We start from the raw sequence: 25841 nt of genomic DNA on the forward strand, positions 1-25841 counted from the left end.
TGTTTCCTACATTTGGCAGACACCTTCTAGTACCTCTATTTTGGGGGGGGGGAGAGAGAAAAGAGGGCAAGCTCCATGGAAGAAATGAGAAGCTAGAAAATTGTTATTTGGGGTCCCTAGGCCTCCTTGCTTTTCCTCACACAGAAAACCCTTGGCTTGGTGTGTTTTGCAGTAGCTATCCCCCATATGGGAATTCACTCCCTCCTCAGGTTTCCCTGGCATCTTTCAGGTCCCAATTTGAAGGCAAAATAACTTCTTCAACCCCTCTATCTTTTATAAGTGCATATATCTTCTTGGTCTATAGTTCTTTGCATCTTATCCCCCCTCCCCCATTACAGTGCCTTCAGCAGAGACTGTTTTTTGCCTATCTTTATATCCTCAATGCTTAGCACAGTGACTGGCACATAGTAGGTGTTTAATAAATACTAGTCGACTTGAGTTTTTCTGCCCACTTTTTCCTTTGGCAAGGTCTTTGATGTGAATTATTATATTACCCCTAGGACCTTAGTTCCTCTCTCAATAAAATAGGTGGGGTGGGGGGTGGTGGTGGATAGGGAGACAGTGTCTAAACTATGGTTTCTGAGCTTCCCTGCGGCTGTGACATTTTATGGAAAGGTGATTATGAGTACTATTTCTGTGTTTAATTTGCATAATTGTTACTAGAACCTTAAGAGAATGAACTGAGGAACAAATGAGTTGTCTGGAATTGTATATCACACAGTGCCTTGGCACATAGGAGATGCTTAACAAATATTTGACTGACTGACTGGTAGACACTGGAGAAATAGGGTCTAGTCTCTTGAACAACATTTCATCTACAAGGCTGGGATGAGGTGTAGGTCATCCTAACTAAATAAAGGTCACAATCTGTGGTATAATAAACTGAGGCAAGATTAGAACAATTTTAGGAAGAGAAGATTCTCTAGAGATGGAAATTTAAGGAGAGGAAGATACATCATTCTGTGGGAGCAGCACAAAAGCCTTATAAGGATAAATTGTGAGAATGTAGAAAAAGATCTTAGAGGAAGATGTGACCTTCTTCAATTGGTGACCCTGAGAGGCACATACCATGAGAAAATCATGGGGAGGTAAAGAGAGTAGGTGCTAGAACTATAAGTGGCAATGGAAGTACTCATTGGGAAATCTTTGGGATTTGGAGTTTATTATAAGTTTTTTTTTGCTGCAGATTATATGATTCTTTAAATATATAACACAACTTTGTTCTGATATTTCTTAACCAGTGTGCTTGTGAGTTCACACCACTCTATGGTTCTAAGGTCTTCTGATATGATAATGAGAGAACATCTACTATGGAGATGTGATGAGAGTAGTTGTTCAAACTCTCAGTGACACTGGGAAGTACTCACTGTGAAATGTTTGCATTGGAGATTTACTTATTGCAGATTATATGATACTTAGTGCTCCCTTTTTAATTTAATGAACTAAATTATGAATAGACATTAGCTAGTGTGTTTGCCCATGAGGTATTCACAGCACCATTTTACCCTCTTCTGGGAAGAGATTTCCCTGGGGTTGTGGGTAGGGATTCACACAGAAGAAAGAGAACATTACCCCCAAACTAGACTTGGTTCTGGTATAACAACAAACACTTCTGGTGCAAGGATTACAGAAAATCATCATTTATATGATGTCTCTCCTCCAGATCAGCTCAAGAACACTTCCATCTGAGTTGCTTTGTGAGCTATGTTGACTTAGTGGTTGCCAAATGATGTGTTTGAGGGAGATTCTTGGGGTGGAGTTATCTGGTTTGATGCCACAGACTACTTTCTAGGTCTGGATTCTGGAACATTCCCTATTTGAACTCACATACTCCTATTTAACTTATTCACTTCCTCTGACTCTTCTTTCACTTTGCTAAGGACTCAGAAGAACCCCTCTTGTTAGTTGTCTCTGCTATTCTCTCTCTCTCTCTCTCTCTGCTATTCTGTCTTCCCCTTTGTTCTAAGGCTCTCAAATATTGGAAAAATACTGTCATCTTCTCTGTGCCTTATCCTTCCTCTATACCAACACCCTCGTCCTTCTGTGCTCCACATACAGTAACTGTGCTTCACCAAGGGTCCTGGTTCACAATTCCAGGGATTCAAGGTTTTCACATGGGACTGATTAATCCTTGAGGGTGCTAGGGGAAGGAAAGGGGTAACTGGGCCGGCTGAGTAAGAATTCTCCATATAAGGAGGGATAGACTGAGGAAGGAAGAATTGATGAGTAGCAGAAAGGGCCTGGCTGTGGTTATACACCAAAAATTTGTGATGGGTAAATTAGCCCATTAATATGTTAATGTGGGGAAATCAGCTCATAATTCATGAGATAATCAGCCCATTAATACATAGATATGTTGATTTGTCATTTATCCTAAAATTATTTCCTGCCTTAATTCCCCAGTGAAACTGTTAGCACCTCAGTGGTGGGACTGGGTCTCCTCATGTTTTCTCTCCTATGACCCTTAAGACTGCTATCCCCCCAAAACTTGAGGTTCTATACTAAGTAGGTCTTTCAATGACTACCTCACCACTGCCTTCTCAGGGGAAATTTATCTGGGAAGCTGGCATCTGGTTCTTGCAATGCTGGCATATTCCACAGACTCGTTGGGGATATGAGTCAAAACAGGGTTGTGCTCCATCTGTGTGTTGGCATAGATTGACTCTCCAAAGCTCAGCTGGGTTCCATGGACCACTAAGGCATATTGGATGACCTCAGAATCCTCTTCTTGCATTTCTATGGTGACATCCTAGGAGAGAGAGAGAGAGAGAGAGAGAGAGAGAGAGAGAGAGAGAGAGAGAGAGAATCAACCAGAAAGTAGAGATCATGGTGGGGGAAGTTTCCAGTATCAACTTTGGAAAGGGAAATGCAACATTACAACATGCCTAGGAAACATACCTGGGAATGTCATGGAGTCACCTATGAACTATTGGAGCTGTCTAACACATTTCCCTCTTTTTATAGAAGAGAATACTGAGGCCAGGAGAGGGGAGATGACTTTCCTAAAGTCACATATGGAGTTAGTGATATAGTCAGAACTAGATCCAAGATGTCACAGTCATATTTATTCATTCATTCAACAACCTTTTATTAAGTGATTACTCTGTGCCTGGCACCAAGCTAGTTGCTTCCTTAATCTGTTAACAAACATTTACCAAGTGTGTACCATTTGCTAAGTACTATGCTAAGTGCATTTGTCTTAACTGGATACTTGGGAATTACATGAAATAGCTTATGATGCAATAGGAATCATATTAGGGAATGTAGGTCAAGTCCAAACTAAGGAATCCAACTGTGAGTTCTGTAGCTGCCTTACACAACAGAAATAGTTTATGGGGCAGCTAGGTGGCACAGTGGATAGAGCACCGGCCCTGAAGTCAGGAGTACCTGAGTTCAAACCCTGCCTCAGACACTTGACACTTATTAGCTGTGTGACCCTGGGCAAGTCACTTAACCCCAATTGCCTCACCAAAAAAAAAAAGTAGTTTATAAGGTTCAATCATGCAACACATTGCTTATAATGAGCATTTGACATCTACTACAATCCTAGATCTCTCAGGAACCTTTTTTTTTTTTTTTTTAAGTGAGGCAATCGGGGTTAAGTAACTTGCCCAGGGTCACACAGCTAGTAAGTGTCAAGTGTCTGAGGCCGGATTTGAACTCAGGTACTCCTGAATCCAGGGCCGGTGCTCTATCCACTGCGCCACCTAGCTGCCCCTCTCAGGAACCTTTGATAGCACCAATGACCCATTTCCTGGTATTCTCTTTTCTCTAGGTTGCTATGACACTACCTTATCCTTCTCCTCCTTCCTTACTCACCTTTGCTGGATCTTCATCCAGATTACATTCACTAAGATGAGCATCACCTAAGACTCTATCCCAGACTCTCTTATCTTCTTTTTCTCTACTAGTTCAATTGCTGATCTCATTAACTCGTTTGTTAATGATTCTCACATCTACTTATTCAACCCTTATTTCTCTTCCAGCCTCTAGACTGAAATCTGCAACTGCCTATTGGACATCTTGAACTGGATATCCATAGATATCTCAAACTCAAAATGTCTAAAATGAATTCATTATCTTTCTCCCCAAACCCTCTCCTCTTCCAAACTTCTCCATTACTATATAGGGCATCACTATTCCTCCAGTAACAGAATCTCATGACATAGGTATCATCCTCAACTCATCTCTCTCTCTCTCTCTCTCTCTCTCTCTCTCTCTCTCTCTTTCTCTATCTTCCATGCCCAATCTGTTGCCAAGGCCTGTTAATTTTACCTTTATAACATCTCTCTCACACTCCTTTCTCTCTTGACACTGCTACCACCCTAATGTAGTCCTTTATCATTTAGTTGTTGTTCAGTTGTTTTTTAGTCATGTCTGATTCTTCTTGACCCCATTTGGGTATTTTTTGCTAAAGATACTAGAGTAATTTGCCATTGCATTCTCCAGTTCATTTTACAGATGAGGAAACTGAGGCAAACAGGGTTGTGATATGCCCAGGGTCACACAGCTAGTAAGTATCTGAGGCCATATTTGAACTCATGAAGTAGAGTCTTCCTGATTCCAAGCCCAGTGCTCTATTTACTGTGCCACCTAGCCTCCAAAGCTCTTGGGCTATTACAATCATCTGCTGGTTGGTCTTTCTGCCTCAATACTTTTCCCATTCTGGTTCATCCTGCATGCAGCTGTCTAAGTGATCTTACTAAAGTGCAAGTTGATTTTGTTACACCATCCAACCTTCCTCCAAATTCAATAAACTTCAGTGGTTCCTTATCATCTCCAGGACAAAATATACCATCCTTTGCCATTCTAAGCTCTTCACAATCTGGTACCCTTCTGCCTTTTTTATTCTTCTTACTCCATACTCCTGCAACCCTTGAAGTACTCTGTGATCCAATGACACTGGCTTCCTTGCACAAGACAGTCTATCTCTCAATTTGGTGCATTTTTGCTGACTGTTCCCCATGCTTAGAATTCTCTCCCTCTTCATCCCCACCTTTTGGCTTTCTTGTCTTCCTTCAAGTCTGAGCAAAAATCTTAACTTCTATCAGAAATCTTTCCCAATCCCCTCTATATGCTAGTGCCATCCCTATGTTGATTATCTCTAGAGAACCAGTCAAGAAACATTAAGCACCTACTATGTGCTAGGCACTGAAGATACAAAGGAAAGCAAAAGTTCCTGCCAAGGAACTCACAGTCTAATGGAGGAAACAAAATATAAACAATTTTGTATAAATAATCTATAGGGAGGTTAAACTGGAAATAATCAGCAGAGGGAAGGCACTGACCTTCTATAATCTATTCTTATCTAGATTTAGAACCAGAAGGAAACTTGAAGGTCATTTAGTCCAACCCCCTCATTTTACAAATGAAGAAACTGTGGCCAAGGAAGTTACTTGTGACTTACCTAAGACCTCACAGCTAGTACATATCTGTTGTAGGCATTAAAATTAGCCTCAGGATCCCTGAGCAGAGCTGCCCCTCCCTCTGTTTCAGCTGCAGGTAGCCTCTGAGCTGGGCTAAGCTGTACGGGAAGCTGGAGGGATACCGGAGTTTGCTTCACATTGCCCTCAGCTCCTGGCATGTGTGGCATGGAGCTCAGCCAGCCCAAGTTTCACCTGAGAGAGGTGGTTAATAAAAAGAGACATAGGGAGACATAAGGGGGTTGCTACAGTGAAGAGGAAAGAAAAAAAAAGGGGACTGACAGAGCAAGTAGAGAAGACAGAAAGTGGGGGGTCGACAAAGTGAAGGGGGCTTGGAGTTAGAAGACAGGAGTGGAGCAGTGAAGCAGAGGGCTTTCAAGTTAAAAGAAGAAGCATGGAACTGAGAAAGCTGGAGAGGACTGAAGGCGAACCTGTCCAAGCGAGGCATGGCTGCAGGCCACAGAGGCTCTCGCCAGAACACCCATAGGCGAGAGGTGGCAGAAAGTTTAAAAAGCTGACAGGTTGTATTTTAATTTTGTTATCCTACTTCTTTTGTTGCCTTTATCCCTAAGTTTATTCATCTAAAGAAATCCTTATGCTGTTATTTACAGAGAGGCGTTTGCTTATCAATTTGGGAGAAGCAGTTGTGGGGGAATTTTTAAAGGGTCATATTATATTAAAAGCAGTCAGATAGCCAACCAGTCAAAAGTCCACAGATTAGGCCCCCCAAGTTAATAAAATATTTTGACATTTGAATGGTGACCATGGCAGGGACTTATGGCCCAATTATAATTTTTCTAAAGTTGTAATTTTTCATATAAGCCCAGTTATACATTTTTCAGATTAGATTAGCTAGTTAATAATTTTTTTACAGAGATTGGCAAGCTACAGCTGAAAGATGCTGGGAATCCAGCTGTAAAGATACTTGGATAGAATTTTTTGTTAGAGCCACAAGTGGCTTAGCAATTTCACCAAAACAGGGTATCCATTGCCTGCAATACCCAGCTGCTCCCAGAATGGCCCTTAGCTGCTTCTTAGTTAATTCTGCCACTCTTTGGGCTTCTAATAAGCAGTCATAATGTGTGTCCCCAACTTTAAGGGTCACATGGGGTTTGTTACTCTGGGGAGGAGAATGGATTGGGATAAAAGGATTAATATATTCAGGGACTCATTGGAAAAATAAAACTTTCAGTATTTACTGTTGTCTCCTCCCCTGAACGGTATCATTTATCTATATTTCCCTGATCTGTACCCCTTTGAGAGGGTATGTGACTGTTCTCATTTTGTTCCTTTATATCTCTCTGAAAAGGCCTATAACTGTTTTGACTCCGCTTCTCTATATCTCCCTGATAAGACCTAAATCTATTTTGATTCTGATTGTAATAAGGCCTGTAATTGCCCTGATTCTTTCCTTCTGTACCTTCCTGATAGGGTCTACGATTATTCCGGTTCTGTTGGTAATAAGGCCTGTAATTGCCTTGGTTGTTCCCTCTCTGGTAAAAGTTTCCCTGATTATTCCTATTTCTCCTAAAAAATTCTTTAAGGCTTTCAGACATTACCTGTCTCAGTTCATACTTTCTAGTTCTACATTCTTTCAACAAGTGTCCTTGTTTTCCACAATATTGACACACTTTAGGGGTTCTGTACTGACTTTTAAATGTTTGACCTGAGATGCTTCTGCGAGCTTGCTTTGCAGTATCCTGCATGGGGGGCTTCTGCTGACCTGCTTTTAAAGACTGGTCAAAATCTGTTACTGTACCCAGGTTATTTTTTGCAGAGGGAACAGTGTCCCTCTGAATACATGGCTCACTATGGGTAAAATTCTTTCTCTCTTTCAGTATTGTATAAGAAAATACCATGCTATAATATTAGTAATGGGGAGAAAAAAATTACAATTGCTAGAGCTATTATTATGCTACCAAAATATGGCTCAAAATTAGTCAAAATGTCACCAGTAATATTAACCATGGGCTCAGTGGGGAAAACAGACTCACTCATCCCATCATTCCAAAAATTTTTTATAGTATGGATGAGGAGAAATCCGGGAAGGCCATAAGAAAATACTGAGCAAGACACGTGTTTGAAATGAGATATTATGTCATCCCAGAATACCCTAATGAAAAAAGGCAAGAGGTAAAAAAAATATTCAATCATGGTTCAGTATAAACGCTAAGGCTTTTCCCTGGTAGCAAAAACAAAACAAAAAAACACTAAGGCTTGAGAGGCTTTTGTAATTAAGGGAGGCAGTGGGTGGAAAAATTTTTCTTTTTATAAAAAAACAAAATTTCCTAGTGGCCTTTTTTTTTTTCAAATTTACCAGGTTAGTAGGTTAGCAATTCCTTTGGCTCGCCAATAAATATGTAAAAAAAATTAACCTAATATGTAAATTTTATAACTGTGGTCTATATGAAAAATTATAGCTATAATTGAAAAATTATAACTAGTCTGTAAGTCCTTGCCACGGTCACCATTCAAATGTTAAAGTATTTTATTAACTTGGGGGGCCTAATCTGTGGACTTTTGACTGGTTGGCTATCTGACTGCTTTTAATATAATATGGCCCTTTAAAAATTCCCCCACAACTGCTTCTCCCAAATTGATAAGCAAACGCCTCTCTGTAAATAACAGCACAAGGATTTATTTAGATAAATAAACTTAGGGATAAAGGCAACAAAAGAAGTAGGATAACAAAATTAAAATACAACCTGTCAGCTTTTTAAACTTTCTGCCACCTCTCGCCTATGGGTGTTCTGGCGAGAGCCTCTGTGGCCTGCAGCCATGCCTCGCTTGGACAGGTTCGCCTTCAGTCCTCTCCAGCTTTCTCAGTTCCATGCTGCTTCTTTTAACTTGAAAGCCCTCTGCTTCACTGCTCCACTCCTGTCTTCTAACTCCAAGCCCCTTTCACTTTGTCGACCCCCCACTTTCTGTCTTCTCTACTTGCTCTGTCAGTCCCCTTTTTTTTTCTTTCCTCTCCACAGTAGCGACCCCCTTATGTCTTTCTGCATCTCTTTTTATTAATCGCCTCTCTCAGGTGAAACTCAGGCTGGCCACCCCAGAGCCAGCCGAGCCCTGTGTTGCGTTTGCTGGGCGCTAAGCAGCAAACTCCGGTGTCCCTCCAGCCTCCAATGCAGCTTAGCTCAGCTCAGAGGCTACCTGAAGCTGAAACAGAGGGGGAGGAGCAGCTCTGCTGGGGAGCCTGAGGCTAATTTTAAGGCCTCTTACTGTGGTGAGGTTCAAACCTACATCTTTCTGATTCCATATCCAGTCATCTTGTCTGCTAAGCTGCTGTGTGAGTGGAAAAGTCAGTTTACCTCTATAGATCTCTGGTTCCTTATTTCTAAAATGAGAAGGTTGGCCCAGATAATCCTTAAACTCCTTTCCCTCTCTTAACCCTATGATCCTGTGATCTGCTTGGAGGTGGATTTTTTTTTCCCCTTTCTGGTCTAAAATGATGATTTCACTGGGGAATTCCAAAGGAGGAAACTGCTTTTACCCGTGCAGATCAGCTTCTGTTTTGAAACCTACTATCTTTTTTTTTTTTTTAGTGAGGCAATTGGGGTTAAGTGACTTACCCAGGGTCACACAGCTAGTAAGTGTTAAGTGTCTGAGGCCGGATTTGAACTCAGGTACTCCTGACTCCAGGGCCGGTGCTCTATCCACTGCGCCACCTAGGTGCCCCGAAACTTACTATCTTAAGAACATTAGTTGCCTTCGGTCCCCAAGAGGCTAAGTGGTTTTTCCAAGGTCACCCACCCCGTGTGTGTCAGACACAGGACTTGAAACCAGGTCTTCCTTACTCATTGGCAAGTTCTCTATCCACTGGGTCATGCTGTTCTGTGCCATGGAGAGAACACACTCCCAATCCAGGTCACAGGACTGTTGTCAAGGGCAAATGAGATAAGGTATGTAAAGTTGCATTGAAAGCTACAATGCTCTGTGGACACATGTAAAGGATGATTAGTGTGACTTACCCTGGCCTTTTGCTTCTGGTCTTTTGCTTCTGGTTCATCATAGATGTTATGGTGATCATCACCTGTCAAAGCACATGCCTTTAAAGGACCTGCCCTTTAGGAGTGATCTGAGATCTACTCCATTCCTCATCATCCCCCCAATTGGGACCTACCCACTGAAAGAAGTGTTTGGTATGTTTCATAATGCCTTTCACCATTACCCCGATCAAAACTTACCTGTTTTGTGTTCTACTTCTACTTAGTGCTCTAAGGGGAGAGAGAGAGAGAGAGAGAGAGAGAGAGAGAGAGAGAGAGAGTGTGTGTGTGTGTGTGTGTGTGTGTGTGTGTGTGTGTGTGTGTGTGTGAGACAGACAGAGACAGAGACAGAAAGAGACAGAGGCAGAGAAAAACAGAATAAAACAGAAACAGAAAAAAACTCAGAAGGAAGGAAGGAAAGAAAGGGAGTCAGAGACAAAGACAGAGAGAGAGACAGAGGTAATGGTAGAGAAAGAAAAAGAAAGAGAGAGGGGGTGGGGAGAGGCTGACAGAGACAAACAAAGACAGAGAAACAGAGGTAGAGAAAGAGAAAATCAGAGTGAGAAATCAACTTTCTTCTCTATTCAAAAGCCTTCAGTGGCACCCCATTGCCTCCTCAATAAGGTATCAACTTCTTGCTTGGCATCCAAGCACTCTACAATTTAATTATTGACTACCTTTTCCATCCTCTATGTTCCAGCCAGACAAGGTAATTCTCTACGCTGCCTTTCTCAACATGACTGTTCCTTGTCTTCAAGCTTGTGCTAATGATCCCTCCTGAGCCTAGAATCAGACTTCTTATCGCTTAAACCCATCATCCTCTATTGAAGTCTTTCTATTCCAACCTGGTTTAGGCAAAGTACCACCTGTCCCATGAAGTCTTTCTTTCTTTTTTTTTTTTTTTTTGGTTTTTGTTTTCTGAGGGGCAATTGGGGTTAAGTGACTTGCGCAGGGTCACACAGCTAGTAAGTGTTAAGTGTCTGAGGCCGGACTTGAACTCAGGTATTCCTGAATCCAGGGCCGGTGCTCTATCCACTGCGCCATCTAGCTGCCCCATGAAGTCTTTCTTGATCCTCTCAAATCCAGGCCCCTAACTGGGCTCAAAGTGATCCCTTCCTTTTCAAAGTTCCACTTTTGCTGGATCTGCCATGACTATATTTCACTTTCTCGCATTTGATCCTTATTCACAAACAAGTCTTTTCCTCCATTAGAAGGAGAGTTCTAATGTAAGTGCCTTGAGGGTAGGCTTGGGGTCACATCTTTCTTTGTATTCCTAGCACCTGCCATAATGCCTTGTAAAATGGAAATCCTTAAATGTTTGCAGCTTTAAATTGGTTTGTGAAGGGGCAGCTAGGTGGTGCAGTGGATAAAACACTGGCCTTGGATTCAGGAGGACCTGAGTTCAAATCCAGCCTCAGACACTTGACACTAGCTGTGACCCTGGGCAAGTCACTTAACCCTCATTGCCCCCCAAAACAAAACAAAACAAAATAAATTGGTTTGTGAGGGATAGGATAGGAAAAAAAGGAGAGAAAAAATGTTTTCATAGGAAACCTTTTATTTACTTGAGATTTCTAGCCATTCATTCATTCATTTTATATACATTGATTGATTACCTTTTGTATGCAAAGTACTTTGCTAGGCTCTGAGAATGAGGGGGAAGGAGAAAAGAGAAAAGCAATAAACACCAATATAGTGCCTACTATGTACCACCTTTTGTACTAAGAGCTTTACAAATATTTCTTCACTTGATCCTTACAACAAACCTGTGAGACAGGTGCCTGCATGAAAGAAAGATGAAAAAGAAGACAAGACAGTATCTGGCCCTGGGAAGCTCCCTGTGTATGGGGGGGGGGGACAGATAAGAAAAGTATACACAAACTAGAATAAAAATGAGAATGAGTCAAGTGTCATAGAGGAGAAAAAGAAAAGGGGATCAGCACAGGCTATGTGGAGCCCTGGGCTCATCTTCCCTCAGTCTGGGAGTCAGCAATGTTAAAAGGGTGTGAGAGTGAAAAACCTAGAGCAGTAAGGGAAGGAAGGTAGGAGGGAGCTGAGGGTTCCTCAGGAAGAAGGCCAAGTGACCATGTGTCTTACCTGCCCTTGGTTTTGGGGAGATTTTCACGGTATACACTATGCCTGCACTGAGGAGCCCGAGTAGGAGCAAAGAGGCCAGCGCCGCACCCCAAATGATGAATGTCTGGTGGTCTCTGAGACAAATGGGAAGGGAGACCAGTCAGGTGAGTTAGTATTAAAAAAAACAAAATCACCCAGGGGAAGGCAGTTTGCACTGTGTTTGAGGAAATAAAAGAACAGAGTTTTGTCTTTGGGGCTTCCTACACCCTTCTCCACAGGTGCCCACAGGAAACCCCAAAATCCTCCAAGCTACTTGGCATCCTGCTTCAGGGCCTGACTTACTTCAACTAAATCCAAGCAGTGCCTTATATTCCAGATCTTTCCCAGAATTCCCCACTATCAAATAGATGATATTTGTAAAGCACTTAGTATGGTGTCTGGTACATAGTAGGTCTTAAAAAATTGTTTGTTCCTTTACCTTCTTCCCTTACCAAAAGTTAACTGTTCCTACTATTATGTCTCATTCCCACCCTAGGATATTTCAAATTGGATGCCCTGTACTCTCAGCCTCAAATCTGACATGTTCAAAACAAACCTATCATCTTCTTCCAAAGTTCCTTAAACCTCAGTATTATTTTTGGTATTTATTTATTTATTTATTTGTTTGTTTGTTTATTCATTCATTTATTTGTTTGTTTGTTTATTGGTTTTTATTTATTTATTTACTTTTCTCAGTATTATTTTTGACTCCTCACAATCTCATCCCACATATAACCAAGTTGACCCCTCTGTCAAATCTTTCTATCTTATATCAAATGATTTATATAATTTATCTCATATCAATAAATCAACAAGCATTTATTAAATACCTACTATGTGTCAGATGCTGTAAGGATATAAAACACTGAGGTACAAATAATGAGACAATCCGTTCTCTCAAGAAGCGTATATTCTACTGAGGAGGGAACAAATTCATGTATAAGCTTATTCAGAGGAAATGCAAAATAAATTCAAACAATTTAAATTTTTCAGTAGTTAGGGAGAAAGAGGGGGCACTAATAGTTGGGGGGATCAGAAAAGGTCTCATATAGAAGATGGTTCTTCAGCTTCATTTTGAAGGAAGAGAGAGAAACCCTGAGGCAGAGATGAGGAGGGGATGCATTCTAGGCATTGGGGACAATCCATACAATACATGGAATTGGGAGATGGGCTATTGGGTGAGAGAAATGGAGAGAAGACCAATTTGGTCGATCTCTAAAGAAAGAGTAGAGGTTTAATATGCAATTAGGCTAAAAAGAGAGAGTAAGCCCAGTTGTAAAGAGATTTAAAAGCCAAGAAGAGATTATTATATTTTATTCTAGAGGCAATAAGGAGACAGTGGAGTTTATTGACTTAGGGATGTGACACAGCAGTCTGCACTAAAGAAATATTACTTTGGCAGCTTCTTGGAGAAGAAAGACTTGGGGCAGGAGAGTGATATAGGAAGGTATCCCAATGGTCTAGGCAAGGAGTAATGAGAATCTGAAGCAAGCTGATGAATATGTGAATAGAGAGAAGGGAATGGAAGAGAAATATTGTGGAGGTACAAATGGGCAAAACTTACACAATGTATATATACACATATGTATGTCAATGTGTATATACACATATCTGTATCTGATATATGATACATAAACATACATATATGTATTTTTATACTTACATACATACATATTCAGGGCAGTTAGGTGGCTCAGTGGATAGAGTGCTGGGCCTGAAGTCAGGAAGATCTGAGTTCAAACCCCTGGCTCAGACACTTACTAGCTGTGACCCTGGGTGAGTCCCTTAACCCCTATTTTCCTCAGTTCCTCACCTGTAAAATGATGACACTCTAAAAAAGAAAATAGCAAACCACTCCAGTATCTTTGCCAGTAAAATCCCATGAATATAGTCCACGGGGTCATGAAGATTCAGGCATGACAAAGCTACCTAACCACAACAACACACGCATATACATATATGTACAAATATACATATGTATACAGGGAATCTCAAAAGTCCTAGTGAAATTTTAAGCTTCAATCCCTTCAGAAGGACACATGTTGCAAACTTTTAAATCTGAAAATTAACTATTTAAATGTTAGTAAATTTTAGAACTTTTAATTAGCTTTCATCAGCGGCTACTCAGCAGCTGAAATTACTGTACTTGTGATCCTAGCTGCAAAATCATCTAAAAGAATGAAGTGTCGATGCAGACCTGGCAGTTTTTATGTGACCACACAAGAAAAAGTCTAATGAAGATAGATCAAGTAATTGAAATAGCCATGCAAGGAGACCTTCTCTACCATCTACTGGTCTGAGAAGTATCATCAAGACACTTTTGCACATGAAATGCATAACGCAAAGTCTTAATAAAATTAAAATTTAATATTTAAAATTCACAAAATGAATTAACTGCAAAACAAATTTAAATAATTAGGCTTTCAAAAAACTTTTTGCAATTTTGTAGCACATATACTTCTGAAGTTGTTGAAGTATAAAACTTCACTAAGCTTTTTGGGACATGTTAGATGTACACACATATGTGTATATGTATGCATATATGCACAAATACAGGCATACATGGTTTTGTCAGAGCAAAAGATCCATGAGAGCAGGAATTGTTTCATTTTTAGTCCTGGTATAGTTGGGCTTAGCATAATGTTTATGCTAAATATTAAGTGCTAAATTAATGCTAAATGCTAAATGGGCTTGCTAGATGTTTATTGAATGATGAGGTTGTAGAATCATAGACTTAGAGCTAGGAGGGACCTTAGAGGCCATGGGGATTAAGTCCATCCTCATTCTAAAGACGTCAAAACTGATGTCCAGAGAGGTTGGGTCACTTGCCTAGAGTCACACAGCTAATGAAAGTCAAAGACAGGATTTAAGCCCATTGGCCAGGTAGGTGGCACAATGGGTAGAGAGTCTGGCCTGCATCCAGGAAGACTCATCTTCCTGACTTCAAATCAGACCTCAGACACTTACTAGCTGTGTGACCATGGACAAGTCACTTAGCGCTATTTACCTCAGTTTCCTCATTAATAAAATGATTTGGAGAAGGAGATGGCGAACCACTCCATTATCTTTGCCAAGAAAACTCCAAATGGGGTCACAAAGAATTGGACACGACTGAAAACAACTGCACAACAATAGGTGGCACAGTGGCTAGAGGGCTAGGCTGGGACTAAGGAAGGCCAAAATTCAAATCCATTCTCAGATACTTACTAGCTCTGTGATTCTGGGTAAGTCATTAACCTCTATTTGTCTCAGTTTCTTCATTTGTAAAATGGGGATAATAATAGCCCCTACCTCCCAGGGTTGTTGTGAGGATCAAATGAGATAATAATTGTAAAACACTTAGCACAATGCCTGTCACATAGTAAGCAATATATAAATGTTGGATGTTATTATTATTATGCCAAGTCCAGAATTCCGTTCACTACTCTGAATCAATCACCAAGGATTTACTAGGTTCCTGCCTGAGGAAGAAAAGCATTATGCTAGACTTCAGGGATATAAAGACAAAAATGAAAGTATAGCTGTTCTGAAGAAGCTTACATTTTATTGAGGGAAATCAACATGTATATAGACAAATAAATACATAATGCATCCAAAGCAATACATGAGTGGAAGGCATTAACAACTGAAAGGAAAAGGGAAGGCAAAGCTTCTTTTAGAGGGTTCTATGTGAGCTAAAAGGGGCAGCTAGGTGCTTAGGGGAAGCTAGGTGACTCAGTGGATAGAGCCCTAGTCCTGGAGTCAGGAAGATCTGAGTTCAAATCCTCTCTCAGAGATTTACTAGCTGTGTGACCCTGGGAAAGCGACTTAGCCTCTATTTGCCTCAGTTATTCATCTGGAAAATGAGGACACTGTAGAAGCAAATGGCAAAGCACTCTCATATCTTTGCCTGGAAAAGTCCATGGAGTTATGTAGAGTCTAAAGAACTGACTAAACAACAATATGAACTAAACCATGAAGAAAACCAGTGATTCTTAGAGATATATATGCAGAGGGAGGGCCTTTCAGGCAGGAGATGGAATGTCACGTTACAAGAATTGCAAGTAAGCCTGTTTTGTCAGAATGTAGAAAGCATGAAGCAAGCAGTGGACAGTTAACCTGGAAAGGTGTGACCCACATTATGAAGGCCTTAAAAGGCCAAACATAGAAGCCTGCTTTTTATCCTAAAGGCAATAGGGCTCCACTGGATTTTTCTGAGGTATGTGATCACACGTGTGCCATTGATTGGAGCATGAACTCATAGCTCTATAGAAGTTGTATTAGAAAAGAGAGAGAATGGATTCAGGGAGACCATTTAGGAAGCTATGGACACAATCCAAACAAGAGGTGACAAGGATGTGTGCCTCAAACTTATCTGCAGAAAGCCTTTCCTAATCTCTCCTCTCTCTCTCTCTCTCTCTCTCTCTCTCTCTCTCTCTCTCTCTCTCTCACACACACACACACACACACACACACACACACACACACACAGTTAATACTTCCACTCCAGTGACCAACTTCCATTTATATTTTATGTTAATATATCTTATTTTATTTATTCATTTATTGCATGTTGTCTCTCTCCATTAGACTATAAGTCTCTTGAGGGCAGGACCTGTGTTTTTGCTTTCTTTTCTATGTCCTCAGCTAAGCAGAGTACCCCACCCATAGTCTTGCTTATTGACTAACAAGCTAAATCAGAGTGGTGGCTATTTGGGTGGGAAAGGGAAGACAGAGGAAAGAGAAATTGGTGAGATAGAATGAGTAAGTTAGGGATCTATTTGGATCTGGAGAGTGAAGAACCAAGGGTGACTCCTAGGTTGCCAACATGGCTGACTAGAAGGGTTGGAGGCTCTTAATAGAAATGGGGAAATTGGGAAGAGGGGTTGGTGTGGGGGCAGACAACGGATAGGTTGGGGAAGATAGTGAGTTCATTTTGGACCTGTTGAGTCTGAAGTGCCTATATGAAATCTAGCTTTTTATAAACAATGGCTATTTGATGATGTATGATTGGGACTGAGGAAGAACTGAGGAAAAACACACACATATACATATAATATATACGCATTATATATATACACACATATACGTATATACACATTATATATATGCACACACACATATATGTATATATGTCCATCTGTATGTGTGTGTGTGTATATATATATATATATATGGGCAGCTAGGTGGTACAGTTAATGGAGCACTGGCCATGGAGTCAGGAGGAATTGAGTTCAAATCCAGCTTTAGACACTTAACTAGCTGTGTGACCCTGGGCAAGTCACTTAACCCCAATTGCCTCAAATATCCTGGGCCATCTCTAGTCATCTTGATATATATCACAACACTGAACCCAGATGGCTCTGGAGGAAAGAGTGAGGTTGGTGACCTTGCATAGCACTCTCTCACTGAAATCCAATTCATTGAGAATCATGACATCAACTCTGGATATCACAGTCCTCTTTGAGAACAAAGGACAAACAACTACAGCCATACATATGCATGCATGCATGTGTAATGATTGGAGTGACGCCACCTGCTGGAGAGTTACTGTAGGAAAGCTCTGCCATGAGGAGAAGATGTCTGAGGGCAAGCCATGAGGCTTTTCTTTGGCATCAGGAAGTGTCGTTTGCTCATGGGTACTGTCTATCAAAGCTACCAGCCAATTAATTTGGAGCTGTGTGTGTGAGTGGATGGGATGTTCCCAGTTTCACAGGAGGCCTGTGCGATGAAGGAGGTGTGGTGCTTTTTCTTTCATCAGGACTCTCATGGAGAGTAGAGCAGAAATGCGGGCTTCCTGAGATAGATAGCTGAATCTAGGCCTCTTTCTCTCTCTCTCTTCAGCAAATTCTTATTCTCCTTAATAAATGCTTAAAAGTCTAACTCTTGCTGAAGCTTCTAATTTATTGAAAACCACTCATTAGATATTTCAGACAGATTAGCTAGAATTTTAGCCCCTTACACATGCATGTGCAGACACACATGTATATGCATGCATGTGTATATTTATGTGCACATACATATTTACATATATGCATATCTATATCTATCTATATATCTATATATGTGTGTGTGTCATATGACTAGACAAGCTAATTCAATCACCTAGAAGTAATTATCTGTTCTTAATCCTTTTTGTGTCCTGGAGTCCTTTGTCATTCTGGTAAAGCCTATGGACATGCCCTTTGCAGAAAAGTGCTTTTAAACGCCTAAAATAAAATATTTAGGGTTACAAAGAAAACATTTTATAAAGCAAAATAATTAATACAATATTTTTGTAACAAGTTCATGGACCCCAGGTTTAGAACCTTTGATCTAGAGAGAGATTAGAGAGATGAAAATCAGGATCAGGCTAGATCAGAAACACTCAGCCAGAAGGGGCAGACATGAAGGATAAGACACCAAAGGAAACTGAGAAGGAGCTGAGAGGAGGTGAGAGATCAGAGAAAGCAGTTTCATGAAAAGCCAAGAAAGAGTTTCCAAGAGAAGGGGAGGTGAGGTGGGGGTGGGGATGATCAGCAGGGGGAATATTAAGAAAAAGGACAATTAAGAGATCTTTGGTAATCTTGGAGAGAGCAGTTTCAGCTGAGTGATGAAGTCTGAGAAATGAGTGAGAAGGGAAGTGGCAGCAACAAGAACATTCTTCTGGGCAGGCATGTTTTAAGCAATCTTTGTTAGGAGGGAAATTTTCCTTGCTTCACAATTTTGCCTGGTTCTCTAATCTATAATGGGGGGAAAGGGAAAGGCAATCAGTAAGGAGAGAATGCTGCCCAGCTTATGAAGAAGAGAGAATTGTTTAACAGAGGACTTGGGGCTTTGTCTGGTTCATGTGGGCATGAGGAATGTGATAAGCCCATTGTCCAAATTTTAGTGGTTTGGGGGGGAAGGTCTTAGCATATAACAGATGGCAGTGTGGGTTCAGGACTGAAAAGTGCCAGGCTAGGGCTAAAAGAAATCAGACTTTAAGCCAAGCTTAACTTTAAAATGAGGGAAAGAGGGAAAGGTAAGAAGTACAGGTTCACTAGACCCAAGGCAACCCTCAGTTCCCTTTGTTTGCCCTTTTGTTCTCCTAACCAGAATGGGAGGCTGGAAGGAGGTCACTTAAGACCAATAGTCTGAGGCAGCACAAGTGAGACCCACATGACCTGCTGAGGCTGGGAGCTCTTGAGACCCAATGGATTTCCAAAAAAGGAGTTGTACCTGCTGGTGACCAAGGGGGTGGCAGAGGTTGTGACAGGTGTCTCAGTGGTAGTTTGAGAATGTTTGGTGGTCCTCAATGTCGGGGCTGAAAAAAGAACAAAGCCAAGGAAATTCCTGCCCTTGACCCTACACTCTCACATGCCCCCTCTTCCCCGGAGAGGCCAGAACAACTGGACTGCTGGTCACTGTGAGCTGCTGGGCCTTGAAAAAGCTTAGGCATCACATAGATGCATGCTGTGGGGTAATATTATAGAAGATCATATCCTATTCAATATGTATTGTCAAGTAGTCTAGCCTATTGTTCCTATGACTAATGCTACCATTAGATTCCTCCAGGCATTCTGATGGCCTGACCAAGGATTTCCCCATGAGATGCTTTCTCTATCCCCAGGAGTTGGGTGGAGCTGGTGTCCAGAATGAAAGCAACACTAATAATTTCCAGATGGAAAGCATTTATAATTAATAGAGTATATTTCCCACAATAGTTGTAACAATTGTACCACTCCCCACACAGGCCCATTTTACAAATGAGTCTAAGAGAAGTGGAATGACCTCTCAGGGTCACAAACCAGGTCATTTTTAAAACTAAGACTTGAACTTAGTTCTATTTTCTTTCCATTAGAACCTGCCAGGATCTGCTCCAACACCACAGCTGGTGGGAACCCCTCTCTCCCTCCCCCAACCCCTTGGCTCATGGGACCTGTGGTAAAAAGTTTTAACAGTCGGTTAGTGATAATGGAGAGATGCCAGTTTTTTTAAGGACCACCCTTACGGGGAGGAGACCAGCAGCATGAGCTACACACCCCAGGCTGCCTGCTGAGCTGGTCCCCTGGCTGCGCTGCACAGACAGATGCTGACTAGAGTTCAACTTGGCCTGGCTTGCGGTAGCAGCACACGCTTGACTCAGTCTCTCTCCCCAAAGGTGGCCTTGGGCTTTTGGTGAGTTTTATACGGAATATAGACTAAGCTTAGACTTAAGACTATTTGTTTTGGGGCAGCTAGGTGGCGCAGTGGATAGAGCACTGGCCCTGGAATCAGGAGTACCTGAGTTCAAATCCGGCCTCAGACACTTAATACTTACTAGCTGTGTGACCCTGGGCAAGTCGCTTAACCCCAATTGCCTCACTAAAAAAAAAAAAAAAAGACTATTTGTTTTGTATTTCTACTTTCCTATCCCTCTAATCAACATCACCTGGTAACTACCACACAATAAAAGCTCTAACTAGAAAACCAGAAGCTTCTTCCATTTACTAGTTTGGGAGATAAATTAAGGGAAAGGTTAAAGAGGGGAGATTTATGATCTAATATCTAATTTTAAATCTCACAGACCAGAGCTACAGGCATCATAAATCAGTGGAGAACAATTCCATGTGTCTGTGTATATGCTAAGAGGACCCTATGTGTGTCTCTGTCTGTGAAAGCCACAGGTACATTTGTATGAATGAGGGGGAGGGTGTGACACTAAACACCCAAAACATAGAAGCCTCAGAAAAATCATCTGCTCTGCATGGGACTGAGACCAGGGAAGAAAATGCCTCACCAGGCCCAGGGCCCAGAGGACAAATCATGGTGGGGAAAGAAGTGAGGGGAGGATAGGAATGGGGAGGGGCAGGAAGCTGAAGGCCTGAAAGAGGGGGAGCAGCTTTCCCCTGGAGACCAGCCTAAGCTCCCATCCTAGCCCAGGGTCATGCTCACAGTAGGTGCCTCCTAAGCTCTGCTTGACCTGAAGGGGGTTGAGTTGGAAGGGACTTACCTGGAGAAACCTGGAGGCTGATTGTCCTGATAAACTCAAAAGTGTTGCTGAAAGAGACATAGATTCCACATGAATAGATTCCTGAGTCCTCCACCCTGAGCTTAGACATGGTGATGGTGATGATGCCACTGTAGGGGTCAACCTGCAGGGAGGCTCGTGGGTCCCAGATTTCCAAGAGAGAGACTGAGTTCTTGGTAATTAGTCTATCACACACCCCTCCATTCTCTCTCCACTTACACCATGTTGTCCACCTCATCTCATATATTTGGGGATTGTAGCTGCATCTCAGTATGAGTGTCTGCCCCAGCTCGTGCTTCACTTTTTCAGGCCTTTGGCCCTGAGAGCCTGAAAAGCAGATCTTCAGATCAGGGCGAGCCCAGCTGGGCCTCCCTTGTGTCCCCTCCCTTCCTTGACTGAAGAATATGACCAAGCTAAGAGAGCTGGTCACCTATAATAACATTCTTTTCTAAGAAGAAATGGCTCAGAGAGCCAGCCCCTCAACCAAAGGAGCCTGCTACTGAGTGCTGGGCTAGTGAACAATTAGCAACTAGTTCAATCAATCTGTCTCTTTCCCTCCCTCTGTGCCTCTGCCTCTTCTCCTCTCCCCCTCCTCTGTCTTTCCTTCTCTCTTTTCTTTTTCTTATACGTTATATTTCTTATACGTTATATTTCTAAACATAGCCATGAACATACATATACAAATATATGCATATATATATATGACATTTTAAAATTTAATCTGCATTATTAATGATTTCTACATCCCTTTTTAAGTCATAAATCAATAAAAACAATAAATCACCTCTTCCTTTGTATGTGCTGTTTGGCAGTTTTCAAAGTGTAAATGCTCCCATTGGAAATTTAACAATCAGCTCTTACAAGGCAGTGGCTCCAGCACACCACTGTTCCTATCCCTCCCCAGTCCTTCATACTAACACAACATTGCACTCCCTCCCTTCTCCTGCTCTCCTCTCTCTCCTCTGCTCCCTATCAGTCATCACCTCCACCCTTCTCTGACCTCCTCCTCACCCCCAGATACCCATTAACAGCAAAAGGAGCAGCAGCAGCAGCAGCAGTGGATCTGCCTGGGCCATCATGCCTCCATGGGTCCAGAGACAGGGCACATGGGAGGTGGTCTCTTCATGCTGCCCTTGGGCTGATGTGTGGCAGGAGGGTGTTGGTCCTGATTCTCTACTGCCTAATTCTGAGCCACTGAGAGGAAAGAAGAAGGAAGAGAGAATGAGGGAAGTTATGGTTGGGGAAGTGAGAGGAGTGGAAAGAGCAGAAGGGCTGACCTCAGAGCAGAGGGGAGAGAGCACTTATTTCTGGATGATTCCACTTGTCAAGGCTCTGACCCCCAGGATGACCTAGGGACCCTCCTCAAGAAGAGCCTTGGAGCATGATTTCAGAGGGGCCTGAAAAGATTTGTATGAACTGATGTATAGTGGAGTGAGCAGAACCAAGAGAACATTGTGCACAGAGATTGCAACACTGTTTGCTGAAGAACAAACAACTACAATATGTTGAAATTCTTTCCTCCATAAATACCTGAGAAGATGGTGAGAGCTACCCCTCTGCATATACAGCCTCCTGGACTTTGGAATCTGGCAGTCCACAGCTGGATGCAGCTTTGAGACTGAGCTAAGAGAACAGGGAGAACATCTGCTGTTCTTAAAGATGATAAAAACCTAAACTGTGGCCATGTAGTATGATCCTCAGTCATGTCAAGTCCCCTGTGGGAGAAGAATGAAATCTGGCAGACACCAGGTGGCTACATGAATACCCCTTCTAGCCTAACTTCAAAGTGGTGTCACTGGGTTAATACATCCTGCCAACCTGCAGATTGAATTAATGTAACATAAACTAATTGATGTTGTCAAGGGTGACTTGTTCAATATCCCAGATCTTCCCACTAAGTAAAATGGGAGAAATCTATGGTGAGATTGCCTTCTAGGAAGATCTGGGAAGAAGCCTAAGGCCGACTTTCCAAAGTTTTGCTCTAAACTAACACAAATGCTTATAAAGGGAGTTAATAACTGTCCTTGGTGGAATTCCTGATCCTGGTATTCCCAGGGCCTACCATTCATTAGTGAGAGAGTACAATTAGCCACAGAAGAGAAAGTCATCCAGAAGACTACTCACCTCACACCTGTTAGTAGGGCATGTCTGATACAAGAGTTATCTGTTTGTTGGAGACAGATTATTTCCTCAGTCTACTGAAAATCTGTGAGTTCAGTTTTTTATATTTTTATTTTTTTACCTCTCAGTTCTTTATTGAGATGGCTCCCTTGCAACAAATTCTGGGCACCATGACTTACCTCCCTCACTTGAAACATGAGGAATTAGAGGTTCAGAGGAGACAAGTGACAAGTACAAACCAGGGAGAAGCAGATGTGGGGTAGACCAGAGGCCTTTCAGCTCTCAGGACAATGGTCTTTCTTACACACCACAGTTCTCCCACCCAAAGATCATGCAGCTGCACTCTGCTCCTGTCCCCTTCCTCATGGCAGGGTCATGCTCTTCAAGAAAAGACAGGTGTCACATTTTTTGTCTGTTACAAATGGGGCCTTTGGTGATTTTGGGGTGGGGTTGAATCCCTTTACTAGAACAGAGCAGCTGCTCTTGTTTCTACTCCAGAATAAGGGGCAGTGCCAAGCCTGGGATTGGGTCTGTGGAATGGGAGGAGGGATTCATTGTGAGCCAATCAATGAAGAATGATGTGTCAATCAGTAAGTCACCAAGCATTTGTTAAATACTTGCTGTGGTAGAAGGTCAGTAATCATTTATTTGATCAATTCAATAAACATTTATGAAGTGACTACTATGTGCCAGGAAATATGTTAAGTGATGGAGCTACACATAACAATATGAGACTCTTCCTGCCCATGTGGAGCTGATAATCTAATGGAGGAAGACACACAAAAAGAAAGCAGAAAAAAAAGGAGTGACAGTTGATAGAAAATAGAGGTACTAAGCATGTTGAGAGTTTAGTGCTAAACCCTCCAGGCCTCCAGTTAGAGGGAAGGGTCAGTTAAGGATTAGCTGGTGTTATGGGCCCAGAGCACCCCAGAAGTTCTCCGGGGTACATCAAAGAACCTTCTCCTTGAGAAACTAAACCAAAGGGCAGACACACCTAAAGAGATAAGTGTAACCAGATTGGACTGAGCTAGCTTTGGGACCCCCACCCTTCATTCTAGTCTCCCTCACCCCTGGGGAGATAAGATTAGGTGTGGCTGATGCTTTTATGTCCTGAGGAGAAAGATGGCTTGAGGAATCTGCAGCCACCGCTCACCCAACTCCCTTAGCCACCACCAGGGGAGATGGTCCTCCCTCAATAGGGAAACTTTCCAGTGAGACGATCACCTCATCAGACCACCATCAGACCTCTTTAAAAGTATCTGCCTGTCTCCTGCTCGAGGAGACTGGTATTTCAGAGCCATGCTCTGTGCCATGCCTTTCTCCCCATGAAAAGAAGTCCAAGGATTTCTCTCTTGGTTTCCCTTCCTCAGCCCCTAAATAAACCACTATATTATTCTTATTGTTTTTGTGTGGAAGAGGGTGTAATTCTTTAAAGAGGAATTCCTAAGGACCCCAAACCCCAACCCCTATCCTGAAACCCCTACCCAATTTTCCCCACAACACTGGGAAGGTGAATACAATCAAAAGCAGAGTCTTTCTTCTGGGTGATGAGGTCTCAGGAGATCAGCTTTTCCTGGGAGGGAGAAGGGCATGTTATTCCCTGGAGTCGAAGTCAAACACAAAAACCCTAGAAAGGAGGGAGTTTGGAAGAGTAGAGGATCCCAGACCTTGTCAGAGGCTGCAGAGATGTCAGGAAGAAAGAGGATCAAGGATGTAGGGGCCAAATTTTAATTGGGGAGCGTTAGGCGGCTTGCTGCAATATTGAGGCAAGGAAGGAGATTAACAGCCTCTTTCAAAAACAGAACAGGGTTTATTAACAAGAATGAACTTAAAAACACAAATAAGATTAGTAGAATTAAGGGAAAGGGAAAAAAAAGAATGGGGGAAGGCAAATAATACGACCTGAATCACACCACTGCCCCGGGCTCAGCAGAACATACAGCTGCGTCCTGTCTTTTTTCAGCTCCAGGCCAAATCTCCTTCCTTCTCCTTACCAGCAACACCTAGGCTCCCAGGAAACAGGGCAGACAGACACACAGCTCCAAGCTAATTGGCCGGCAGCCCTGATTGACAGAATTAGCAAGCCACTCTACAACTGCCATCCCCCCTTCAGCTTCCAGATGCCAGAGGTCACCTGACTGCCTTCACCAAGCTTCCAGTCATGCTGTGGCTGCCCTCATTATAATTTGGCCAGACCCATGCAGGCAAGCGGGTGTGTGCCAGAGTGAGGTCAGGGTGCATGTGTGAGCACCAGGGTCAGGCCACACAGGGTTTCTAATTTTAGGCAAAAATGGGGTCATAGAAACCTCAAATCACAATTAATTCTTTACATTCCCCCTTTGTTTCATCAAGAAACACAGGGTGTTTCCTTGATGAAACAATTAATAAACAATAAATACATTTTAAAAAATAACAGAATGTCATAAACTACGCTAACAAACAATACACTAATAACAATACAGGAAGAGGCAGAGCCAATATGGCGGAGGAGAGGCTGTGAGTCCCACAAGCTCCAGATAAACCTGTCCATTCATGCCCAAATAATGCAGTAAAAATTAAAACCCAGAATAGCCTAATGCACATAAGAACAGAGTGAGACTATTTCTCCACAAAAGAGAGCAATTCTGATCACCTACTGATCAGGCTGAACAGCTTAGCACATGGTCCAGACCCAGCCGGGGATACTGCTTCCAGTGCATGTCAGAGTCTTCAGCACCAGCAGCTTCTGAGGCTCAGATTACAGACTGGTGAGGGGGTTTGGCGGTAGGCCGGGGTGAAGTGGAGGCAGTATATACTGGAGTTGGGGTAAAGCGCCCTGGGTCTGAACCAGTGAGCTGAATCGAGCGGTGGTGGCCAAGTGGGGGAGGGGTAAAAGTATGCCAAGCTTCCGACCATAGAGAATCAGAGTTCAATCAGACTTCTGTTTCTGGGTCAAAGAGAAAGCGGCTGTGATTACTCACAAGCCAGGCAGGCTGAGAAGAAGCCCAATCACCCCCTTGGGCCATACTGTAGCACGAACAGTGTGTCCTGGAAGCAGCGCTACACTTTAAGAAGGAGTAAAAAGCCAAGAAATAGTAAGCCAGGATGAGTAGGCAGAGAAAGCAGAAGACCAGTGAAAACTTCTTTGGGGGAAAGGTAGACCACAATACATCCTCAGAAGAAGAAGATAATAATAGGGTCAAAGCTCCAACATCCAAAGCTTTAAGAAAAATATGAACTGGTCTCAGGCCATGGAAGCTCTCAAAA

General features: G+C 42.3%; 1 protein-coding gene across 5 annotated transcripts in view; it reads right to left on the reverse strand.

The window, feature by feature from the left end:
- Window positions 1-955: 955 nt before the first annotated feature.
- The window catches only part of LOC122752894 (trem-like transcript 4 protein), an 89046-nt gene continuing 64160 nt past the window's right edge, over window positions 956-25841 (reverse strand). The window contains exons 1-7 of one of the 5 annotated variants that reach the window (XM_043999863.1): window positions 21496-21506; window positions 20694-20801; window positions 20457-20503; window positions 18704-18788; window positions 11507-11619; window positions 9395-9456; window positions 956-2749 (exon numbers count right to left, since the gene is read on the reverse strand). In XM_043999863.1, the coding sequence (XP_043855798.1) occupies window positions 2552-2749; window positions 9395-9456; window positions 11507-11619; window positions 18704-18788; window positions 20457-20503; window positions 20694-20698 (510 nt within the window). In that variant the 5' untranslated portion in view covers window positions 20699-20801; window positions 21496-21506 and the 3' untranslated portion in view covers window positions 956-2551. Of the gene's footprint in view, window positions 2750-9394; window positions 9457-11506; window positions 11620-18703; window positions 18789-20456; window positions 20802-21258; window positions 21476-21495; window positions 21651-25841 lie in introns of those variants that run through there. The other 4 variants (XM_043999862.1, XM_043999855.1, XM_043999858.1 and 1 more) reach the window with 4 other exon arrangements.

The sequence above is a fragment of the Dromiciops gliroides genome, chromosome 4, assembly GCF_019393635.1.
Source record: "Dromiciops gliroides isolate mDroGli1 chromosome 4, mDroGli1.pri, whole genome shotgun sequence".
Lineage (NCBI taxonomy): Eukaryota > Metazoa > Chordata > Mammalia > Microbiotheria > Microbiotheriidae > Dromiciops > Dromiciops gliroides.